The 12,190-nt window shown below is 29.6% G+C and overlaps 1 protein-coding gene across 1 annotated transcript; it reads right to left on the bottom strand.

The window, feature by feature from the left end:
• Positions 1–5,331: 5,331 nt before the first annotated feature.
• LOC129886936 (zinc finger A20 and AN1 domain-containing stress-associated protein 5) lies at positions 5,332–6,578 on the bottom strand. The gene has a single exon (XM_055961841.1). The coding sequence runs from the start codon at positions 6,308–6,310 to the stop codon at positions 5,765–5,767; it is 546 nt and encodes a 181-aa protein (XP_055817816.1). The 5' UTR covers positions 6,311–6,578; the 3' UTR covers positions 5,332–5,764.
• Positions 6,579–12,190: the final 5,612 nt, after the last annotated feature.

Genomic DNA, 12,190 nt, shown 5'->3' with positions numbered 1-12,190 from the left:
ATAAGACATGACAAAATGATTGGACTAACCAAAAAAGTTGCAACTTTTTGGAATGCTTAAAAAGTGTTTGTGGGACTTGAAACTATATTTTTTATTAAAGGAGCAAAAAAAATTTAACGAGATAATTACAATTCAATATTTTTAGGTAATCTAATTTGTAAATAATCAGCAGATATATAAATTTTATATATTTAAGTATAAACATATATAATTAGTGTAATATTTTTATATATTTAAACTAGCATCCGTACAACAACAACAATAACAATAATTCAGTAAAATTCCACAACGTAAAATTTGGGGAGAGCAAAATGTAAGCAAACATTTTATTTTATTGCACAAAAATAAAAGAAGCTTTTTTTATTTATCTATTAATTAAGTACTTCCAATAAGAGTCTACTCAAAAAAGAATCTTTCTTGGTTTCATGGAATTGGCTATTTTAGATAACAAATCACTTTCAATCCTATCAATGTCACGCTCAAATTATGACACGCAACAAACTTATAATTTTCATCCCCAATAATGAAACAAAATATCTTTATTTATTTATTTTTGTTTTGCTTTACGACAATAATAAAGAACCAATATTACTTAGTGGGTTTCATCTGATATTTTACGTGTCTAATTTAGTTTTTTAATCTTATTATTATATGAATACCCATAGCACTAATCGTTTTTGCAATATCTTATCCTATTTTGCACTAAATGAAGAATCTTGCAAGTAAAATCAAAAAGAGAAAAAATAGATTGATGGAAACATATCGTGTTCACGTAGGATTGGGAAAAAAATCGCACCTCAAAACTTTAATTAAGAAATATTAGCATGGGCGTTGCTTTCTCTTTTCCCTTGTCCTACACCTTTCATAAGGTTTTGTTCGGGGAATATGCAAGTCCAAATCAAGATAAAGGAAAGGAAAAGGATTTATGAAATCGAACCTTACTCCTTTAAATTATAATATAACCGTTTTGTAAGTGAAACTTAGAATTCCTAGTAGGGTAGTTAAGGCATTACCATCGAGGATGTGACGGGATAGTTGAGATTCTTCTATTCTTAATTAGAGATTTTGAATTGAGCTTTGAGAATATAAAATTTTAACCTAAAACTCTTCACTTTATATAGTGAATCTACCCAACACGAATCTAAATTGATCGCGCTCTGTGAATTTTGAATCCAAAATGATTTAAAAAAAATAAAAAGTGAGGGCATTAGCCTAGAATAAAATATGAAAAATTAACCTAAATAGTCGTAAATGCAAAAAAATAGTCGATAAATATATAATGTATGTATATGTAATATATAGTGACTAACATATATAAATATATTTAATCAAGCGGCCAAGTGTATAACCTCTTAAAAAAATATCAACGTTTGATACCCAACAACAACAATAACAATACAATTCCACAAAGTGGGATCTTCGACGTTTTGATACCCAATCACAAAAAAAAAAAAAAAAAAATTACACGTTAGATTCTAATGTTTAATTTGTTACATCGTTATTAAGACGAATTCAAAATTTTTGCTTTATCAGTTCAACCTTAAAGTTTTAAATTTATTGTACTCATAAAGTTATCAATTCATACTTATTATATATTACAATTTTCAAAAAAAAAAATTATATATAAAGATATACTCCACATCAAAATTATTGATTAAGATGAACTCATTACCTTTGAATTACATCCACCTCGGGGCGAGGTACATTATTAATGCAAAAGAAATAAGTAAAACTATGCAAAATGGACCCTTTAAATAAGTTATTTACTACTTCATACCCCTTTCTTAAATAATTTCTTTATATACCTCTTTCGGCCAGACTAATCATCCTTGTACCCCTACATGATACCGATAGGGTATCATATACCAATGGATTATCACAGAGAATTAAGCTCAATTCTATATGATAACGATATTGTATCAACATGCCGACATAGTATCACAAAAAATATATTTACTAATTAGTTTAATCAATAAGATTGTGATTTTAATAATTTTTTCTTAATTGTTTTATTTTTATTTCTTATAAAAAGAGTTCAATCCTATATGATACCGATAAGGTATCAATATATTGTTATGGTATAATTGAGGATTTTAAAAATATCTCATTAAGAATTTTTAATATCATTATAATATACGAATATATTGTGGTAGTATCATTCATGTAATATCGAATGACTTAGAAAAACCTTTATGATATCATCATAGTATATATCATTCAACATTTGTATGAAACGATACTTAATGATATCAAGTCAGTATATGATGTTTTTCATGAAGATATAGCTGAAGGATTGAAGTAGACATCAATAATACCATGACAATATATAGATATACTGTGGTGATATCATTAATGACTGAAGCAACCTCAATGATACAATGTCAGCATATTGATACTACGACGGTATCTTGCTCGTGAATCTTATGTATTGGAGGTATGAATTATAAAGGGATATTTATTTATAATCTTATGTATTGGGGGTATGGATTATAAAGGGATATTTATTTATAATTATTTTACTTTTATGGGCATGAGCTTAGTTTTTTTAAAAAATAATTAGATGGTTCCTGACACTTTAAATACTACTTTATTCCACCGATGATTTGTAAATTCACCAAATATATTACTATACTATTAGCCACTTAAATTAATCATATAATAATTCCAACCAATGATTTTAAACAGAGATTAATAGAAAAATATTGTTGATTCCAAATTAGAAATAATTAGGTTAGATACCAGAACATGTTTCTTATTTTTGGAATTTCTTTCCTGCCAAAAGTATTCGATCCACTGTCTTTTGTGTTAAGTTGGCAAACATCCAATATGCACCAGATGATAAATTAATGTTTACTTTAAATTAATAAATACATACTCAAGATGATAAATTAATGTTTACTTTAAATTAATAAATACATACTGTAATATATATTTATATATATTACAGTATGTATTTATTAATTTAAAGTAAGGTCTGCGTACACTTTATCCTCCCAGACCTCACATTGTGGGATTTCACTGGATTGTTGTTGTTGTTGTTGTTATACTGTAATATATATTTATATATATAATTTTTTGTTATTTAATTTTAGTTAGTTATATAGTAATATATTCGTATTTCATTAAATTATTCAACATGATAAATTGACAGATATGGTGTAAATCAGTGGCGGACCCATGTGGTATCCAGGGGTTCATCCAAACCCCCTTCGGCGAAAAATTATACTATTTATACATGGTTAAAATATTTTTTTATGTATAAAAATAGATGTTGAACCCCCTTCGGCTAGTTCGTGTGTCTACTTTTTTAGATTTTGAACCTCCTTATTAAAAATTCTGGTTCCACCACTGGTGTAAACATTTGATGAGGGTAGGTATTTGAGGTAAAAGAATTTATTTATTTTTTGCTTTGACGGGTTAAATAGAATAGAGAACAATGAAGGTGTTTGGTATGTAGGACAATATTTTTTAATTTTTTTTATGTTTGATTGGTCATAATACTTTAAAAAATAATATCTTAGAAAAACAATTTTTCTAATGGAATAGAAAAAACGGATTTCATAAAGAGCATTTTAAGCTTTGTCTTCTCCTCATACCTCAACGTTCCCACCCCTATCAAAGGTAAATCTTAGAATTTAAAGTTTACGGATTCTTACGACATTCTCAAATTAATAATATATAATAATAACTAAACTTATATTTAAATATTTTGAGATATTTAGTATAATAAATATTGTTGAATTCCCGTAAACCCGCACGTTGCCTTCCCGCCACCCTATCCCATAATGTTAGCTTACTTATCAAACATCACAAAATAACTACGGAAATCACTTTTTTAAAAAAAAATATATATATTATTAATACCAAACACACCCTAAAATGAAGAAAATTGGGCAAAACGTCATCGTCCGGTCCAGTGCAATAGTTCTGTTCTGAATTTATGAATATCAAATTGCATTTTATAATAGTAAAATTTAAATATGTCAAATTTAAATAAATCATGATGAAATGAGTACAATTGATTGTGAAGTGAAATTGGATTCTTTCAATTGTCGGTACTTTTTATTACACAACAAGATTAAAAACTTTTTGAACCGATAATAATATAATTTGACAATGTAGGTGTTTATCAATCGGTTCATTACGATTTGGCTGATATTTTTGGATTTTTGATTTTTGAAAAGTATAATATATCCTATCAAATAAAATTCCAGCTATATTTTATTCTTCTCTTTTCGATTTCACTTATGAGGTTGAGTAACTTTAGCGTTATTCCTTAACAGATTATTTCATCAACCAATTATTAATATTTATCCCCGTTCTGTAATTATTTTACAAAAATAAACCTCTTTTATTTTATAGGCAAGAAAAAATATATTTTTTGATTAAAATCTATTTAAAAATTATGGTCAAACTTGAAATTGCATAAGTAAATGATAACAAAATGTCCTTGAAACTACGATATATTATTTTATTTTTTTTATGTAGGTTGTTTTGAAATCATGATTTGTACAACAATAACAACTCAGTGAAATTTCACAACGTAGAGTCTGAGCAGGGTAAAGTGTACGCAGACCTTATTCATATCAAGGAAAATCATGATTCGTAAATATAATTAAATGTGATTAAAAAAAAAAGATTTTGAGTATAACATGACATCATATCAATTTATAATGACTCAAATTGTCATTATTTTTAAATGCATTTTCTTGTCTCCTTTTGAGTGTTTCTACAAGACAATATTAGGTTGAGTACAGCATAATGTGATATTAATATGATGTGTCATGACTGATTTTGGAGTAACTTTTTCCTAAAATCAAATTAAAAGAAGGTGCTTTATCATTGAACATCACCCTTAATATATATGTCACGACTTACATGTCACTAGTTCAACATAATTGCCCAATTGAATAAGTAAAGTATATGAAGTCATACTAATATTTGTTGGCTAGCATATGCTACAATTCATAGCTTCTTCATGATTTTATTTATATTTTTTATTTTTTGACCATTAATTTAATTAAAAAAATTTGCACATCCTCAAAATACTATTCAACAAATATTAAAGATGATGAAAGGACTTTTTCTCCTCTAACCAGTTTCTCTGTTACCTCATTTTCACGTCTCCTCGATTCATTCCCAATTTATCACGATACCAACCACTTGGCCGCCTGGTGGGCCCCACCTTTTCTATGTTTATCTTTTACTTTAAGAAAGTCAAATAATACATTACCCCAACACTTGCCATAAATTTACGACCATATGCCACTCACGGTTATGGAAATGATGGGTAAACCGCGTTTGCTTTACAGAGAAAATGATACTTTGATGTTCTTTGAAGGTGATCAAAAGTTCCACTGGATTTCCATTTTTTGCTCAATAACCAAACAAGGACTAAACGAAGAACAAAGAAATTGTAAAGCCACAATCTTTCTGTAGAACACTGGAAAAAAAATTTAAAAGGATTTAATTCTTCAAAATAACAATTCGGAGAAGATGAATTTTTCACACAACAAATTCATGACTTCGAATTATATAAATATATATATATATATATAAAATATATATTTTCGAATCTCTCTAGTTTGATTTGATTAAATTTTTTTTGTTTTGCGTTCGTTGTGCGTCTCTCCTCCTCTGAGACGACGAAAAGCATAATAACAGCAGCAGCAGCAGTTATGGAGATCGGAATTCGATCTCTCAATTTTTCATCATTTGAAATTTGATTATAAAGGTAAAAGGATGCGTCTTTCGTGTTTTCCTTTCAAACTTTAATGATTTTTGCTGCTTTCACGACCGGATTCTCCCTCGCGATCGCTTCTCGGCCGGCGGTTTTGTAATCGTAGCTACAATCATGACGATCGGAGTATCGATGTTCACCGCAGAACAATTCGCCGCACCGGCATCGGAATCCGGTCAATCCTACCTTCCTTCGACAACCGGAGCAACGATTCACCTCTCTCTTAGCCGGCGGTAAGCTTTCCTTCAGTTGATCCTCCTTTACCATCATCCTATCTCCAACTTTCTTCAGATCTTGACTCATCCTGTCCGGCGACGACCTCAACGAGCTGAATCTAGCCGATTTTTCAGATCTGGCCAATTTTTCAGCGAACTTGTGAGGAATCGTCACCGCCGACCCAGTCGGCGAGCTGGATGAAGTTGAGGTAGCAGCGGTGGTGGCGTTGAAGCACTTTTGACACATATTGTTTGTGGCTGGATTTCCTGTGACTCCACAATTGTTGATACAAAGCGTTATAGTTTCAGGTACGGCCTTGAACTCCGTCTCTTCTTTCTCCGTTCTCTGAGCCATTTTTTTTGTGTCAAATTTAAAATTATGAAACAACTCGATTGCCTGCTTCAATCTAGAAAGAGAAAATACGAAATTTGTAGAGCGAAAGGGGGGAAGAGAGAGCTTTTTGTGGTTTGGTTTGGTTTGGAAGAAGAAATGAGAAAGAGGGGAAGGGGAAATGGAGGTTTTAAGGAGGAGAGAGGTCTGTAATGGCTGTCGAATAATGGCCTCATTGGATACGCGTATCAGGCAATTTGTGGGTTGAGAGGGGTGATGTATTGACGAAAATACCCCTATGAATTTTGGGTAATTATGGACAATTTGGTGGGTCGAGGGGGTGTGGTTCTAGATTAGGTCTGACGTGTTATTTACTTAATCGTCACTTTTGAGGATTTCTTTTTAAATTGTTTTTAAAAAAAGGAGCTACAGGTTTTTTTTATTTATTTATTTTTGTTTCGGTGACCATCTTAAAAAAATAGAAGATATTTTATACAGGCTGGATAAGGTATGGAAAATGGCTCTTTTTCTTAAGAGGACAGCTTATAGATGTTTATGTTTTCGATTTCCATGCTTCAACTCCCTGCTGCCCATCCCTTCCAACTCTCACAAATTAAATAGATCCAAATATGCAGCATGTTAAAGTTTCGTATAATATATAAATATGTTTTTTAATTTAATCTTAATTAATATTTATATTTTTTAATTTATAGTGCGTATGCATAGACACATAAATTTATATAAAATTAAATTAAATATACATATGTATCCTACATGGTATAATATCTGTAGAATGCATGTGTACTTATTCCATTTTAACTTTAGTTTAAATATCTACTTATGCATATTCAAAACTGAAAGACATAAATATTAATTAAAATCAACTTAAAAGGCATTTTTATATATTATGCTATTAAAAGTTTCTTTTACACTCGTCTCAATTCATGAGACACTATTTAATTAAATTAGGCATCAATAAAAAAAATTATGATCTAAAATAAATTTTAAAAAATTAGTGTGACTATTATAATAAGTGAATTTGTTGTTAGAATCTTTAATCGTTTATCGTTGAAAATAAATAATAGTTGAGTAACGAATAAGTTTAGTAGATCATTTTTATGGAAGACTTTTCTTTTTATTGTCGCACTTAAGAAATAAAATATTAGATAAAAAGTAATCCTCTCCTCGTTCAAAATAAGTAAATTGTTAATGCAATGCATATTTATTAAGAAAAAAAATTAGGACATAATTGAACATCGTTTTTCATTTTTTGCCCTTTTAGTTATTCTCAAACTATTCTTGAAAATATAAATAAATCAAAGTAAAATTATAAATATGAATAATTAACTCTCTTAAAATTATCACCTAGAAAATATAAATGAGAGCAAAAATAAAAGAAATTTCCAACAACTCTCTTAAATTTTAACAATTCACTTATTTTAAACGATAAAAAAACTTCAATAATTCACTTATTTCAAAATAGAAGGAGTAGTTTTCTAGTTCCTTATTTCCCCGAAAGCATGAGCTAATTGTTAAAATTTTGATGCACTCACTAAAAAAATCAATTAGTAGCATTAATTATAAGAGGTTATTTGACTAAAGGCTCATTTATTTTTATTAAAATTTAGATCTATGAATTTTACATGTACATCTGAATGTTTAAGATGTGATTTTTAAATTTAGACATTAAATAATTAAAACTATTTATTTTTCAATATCTAAATATATATAATTTATTTATATGTACATAATAAATATATAATTCAATTAAAATTTAATTAAATACCAAAAAATATATATTATCTGATTAAAAAAAAACACTTCTACTTGTTAGTAATGGTGGAGATAGTTTGTAGTGATGGTGGTGATGGTGATAGTCGTTATTAGTGACTAGTAATGATGGTAGTGACAGTTGTGACGGTAGATGTGGTGGGTGTTGCAGTGACCACCATAATGGTGGCGATTGATAGTGGTGTTGGTGATTGTAACGATGAAGTTGGTTGATGTCAGTAGTTGACGTTGTTGATGGTGATGGCTAAAAAATGTGTGGTGGTTGGTGATCTATTTGTGGTAGTCGACAGTGGTGCTAGTTATGATGATGGAGGTGGTTGATGGTAGAGATTGACCACAATGATGGTAGTGGCTGATAGTAATGGTGGAGGTAGCGATGGTGATGGTGGTGACCGAAGCATGTATGATAGTTGTTGGCAGCGGTGCTAGTTGTAATAGTGGAGTTTGTTGGTAGTAAGAATTGACTATAATTATAATAGTGGTTGATAGTGGTGATGAAGGTAAAGGTGGCGGCTGCTACAATGAAAGGTTATGGCAATAGATATAATCATAATAATGATGTATGAGGTAAGTTTGATAGCAGCTAATAATAGTACTTAATAATGATGGTGGTTGCGATGACAAAAGTGGTTGGTGGTAGACAACAATAATAGTGGTTGAAAATGGTGGTGGTTGGTGGTAGACGAGGTAATGGTTGTTGGCAATGGTGATAGTGATGGTGATGGCGATGGCAGCAGAGGTGGTTAGTGGTGATAATTGGTGATCGTGGATAGAGTGATGATGAATATTATTTACATAAGAATACTTTTTAACGATATTAAAACTTTGTTCTAAATCTTAATGATTAAAATCTATTCGAACCCATTAAATGCACTTAATAATGTAATGTCTGAACTATTCAAATTCAAATATTCATTAAGTACAAACAAATAAGGATCCTCCTTTTTTCCTCAATTATGATTAATTTTTTTTTTCAGGAAGGGGTTATTTCGTTTAAGAAATTTTTTATTTTTTTTAGCTTTCTATGATGATGATATGTTTGTCAAGGGAGGAAATAAAATCCGTGCCAAGTGAGGTTCATTTGAGAAAAGGCACCAACTTCATGTCTATCCTTGTGATGTGGTTAAGCTTCTATTTCCTTGATCTGGGGAACTCTGTTTGGATGTTCCTTTTTCAGCTTCAACTTCATTGCATAAGGCGAAATTATAAGTTAAAATTTATGGGATTTTAATTTTATTTTTTTAAATTATTAAGTTTGAGATTAATATTTATACATATTGAATAATTTTTTAAAATAAATATATAGTTTAAATTATAATTACAGAATTTGATTAAATTCGTAGCCGGTACTTTTGTTCCATCCTTGTCAAGGATGTATCTAAGTGGGGTTTTCAGGTCCATGCTTTCTCTCTAGATCATCGTAGGTTAAATTGTGATTATATGCCTTCATAGAAGTTTAGGTCAAGAATCAACCACTAATCAAATATCAAAACACAAAAAAAATAAAAAATAAAAAATGAACAAGATAACGTTAAAGGCCCAAGCTGATTCACTGGCCAAGTTTTCTTAATAAAAATTTAAACGTTTTACTTCTATTTCTTAAATTGCAAATGGCTGTCTCCTCTTTGACTTACCAATGAGATTAATTTGGTCACTTAGGCACGTGAAACAGTAACTTACTAAATTAAAAAAGGTTTCAACTTCCATAGCAAATTGCAATACAAGTTGGTTTCCTCTTTGTTTCCCCACCACTTGACTTGATTTGCCTAAAGACGGCAAATTTATTATTTGAAAAGAAGAAAAAAATAGTACTATTATCCTTTTGCCTAGTGGTCATACATGCAAGTAGAGGTTATATTTGGAATTTCCAACATACCTGGTACCCCACAAGTTGAGCGGCTTTGAGTTGATAAGGTGAAAAGAAAGCAGAAAAGGCAAAATTGTCTCAGCTCCAGCTTTACAGCCGCCCACTCTGACCGTCCTTCCCTTTTTTTGCCCTTGGTGTCCCTCTTCTGAAAAGTAAAACTTATTCTGATATTTGTATTTTTTTTAAAATGTGCGTAACTACTAATTAAAAATGATAAACTAAATTGAGGTTAGCTTCCGTTCAGTATTGATAAAAAAAATTGGAAATTCTTTTCTAAAAATTATTATTTTCGATATTAAATTATTAATTGACGAGTGAAAAAAAATATTAAAAACTGATAATAATGTCAGCAAATTTCGGAGTATTAAAAAAGATTGATGATTTTGTTAGTAGGGAGCAAATAAAGGTGTGTTTGGTATGAAAAAAAATGTTTTCTTTAAAGATTGATAAAAATAGAATTCTTATGCTTATTTTTTATGTTTTGAATTTATTTTGGACTACGAGAAAATTAGATAACCAGATGAAAGTCAAATAATGATAAAATGTTAGTGGGCATAGTGATAAGAAAATGAAGGTTACACTATTGCAAATTATTTTTCATCATACCATACACTTTAATTTATTGATGGATCAAAATAAAGTAATTTAACGAAAAAAATATGAAAAATACGCATTATAATGTTTATTCGCTTGATGTAACACGGGAAAATGAGCTAAAATGGATATTTGAGAGTGGAATAAAGGATAGGGGATTTCTATTTCTATTTCTATTTCTTTTGTTATAAACATTTAATTAGGGATTAATTATGAAGAGATGGGGTTGAATTAGAATATTTAAAAGTTTAGAGTAAAAATTAAAAGATCAAAAACCTTTAATAAAATCCTAAATTTCATTCATTTTCTCCATTTTTTAAACGTCCTGTTCTTCTCTCCTTTCTTCTCTTCTCTTTTCTTTTCTCCAATTCTTTCACTTCGATTTGATTGTGAAAATTATAAAAAAAAAATTGATGAAAAGAGAAGAGAAGAGAGGAGAGGATATGTTGTTTATATAAACAGGAATTATTCAAGCAACCAAGAGATGTTGTTTAAACAACCCTAAGTTGTTTAGTTCAAACAACAGAAGTTGTTTAAACAACCAAAAATTGTTTAAACAATCAAAAGTTGTTTAGTTCAAACAACCAGAAGATATTTAAACAACCCTAAGTTGTTTAGGTGTTTTTTATGATTCTTTAGTTAAAACAATGAGAATATTTTAAATATCAGCTAGTTGTTTGGAGAGATATGAAAATATTTGCTAATTGTTTTGAAGATCGAGATATGAAAATATTTGTTAGTTGTTTAGACAAATGTTAAACATTTGCCAGTTGTTTGGGGATGATGATGACGTGGAGGAGGGGGGTTGGGGGATGATGGGGCTGAGGGGTGGATGAGAGGCAGGGAAAAAAAGAGAGGGGGTCTTTTGTAAATTAAAAAAAATTGTGGGTTCTTAAAATATGTGTCATTATCACTAATTAAAGAAGAATTCTTTTTATTTACACTCTCAAAAGTCTCTTTTAATTTAATCCCCCAGGTAACACAAATTAATATTTTATGACATCCACGTGGCACCTTAAACTCTGCGACGTGTATTCTTTGTATATATGGCGTAGTCCAATTTTGCTCCTCACGCCTCCGCGTCAGCTAATGCGCTTCCTTGAAAGATTCTACGGCCACATTATGGAACCCACCACACCATATAATACCATTTGAGAAGCATTAAGGAAATGAAGGGAAGGTTTATCCTTCTCTTTTGTTTGGTTTATGTATAAACAAAAGAGAACGAATGACAAGATCGATCTCCTCAATTGAGCTTGATCGCATAGAATTTATTTAATGCAATTTACATTTTTATGTAATTTATAGATTATTATACAATGGTTAGTATGCATAAAATGCTCTCCACAAAGTGTTCACTTAAAAAGGTTATGACAAAAATTATATTGATTTGGGATTATCTTGGAGTTCAAAAAGATATAAATGGAAGAAAATGGCAAAAGCTATTTTGTTTTGGGCTCATAAGCAATATAATTAGATAGAGAAACAATTTTTTTTTGTTTTTGATTTTCAATTCCTATCATATTAAATATCAATTAATATAAATATTATAATAAAATACTTATATCAATTATTATTTCTTAAGAACGTATAAATTCAAACTAAACAAGTGAAAAGAAATGGAGGAAATACTTTTGTATATATTGAGCCCA

The sequence above is a fragment of the Solanum dulcamara genome, chromosome 4, assembly GCF_947179165.1.
Source record: "Solanum dulcamara chromosome 4, daSolDulc1.2, whole genome shotgun sequence".
Taxonomy (NCBI): domain Eukaryota; kingdom Viridiplantae; phylum Streptophyta; class Magnoliopsida; order Solanales; family Solanaceae; genus Solanum; species Solanum dulcamara.
This window is presented reverse-complemented; position numbering and strand designations above follow the sequence as displayed.

Bases quoted from the DNA above. Each gene is read 5' to 3' on its own strand.
- LOC129886936 (XM_055961841.1), bottom strand. From the start codon at position 6,310: ATGGCTCAGAGAACGGAGAAAGAAGAGACGGAGTTCAAGGCCGTACCT.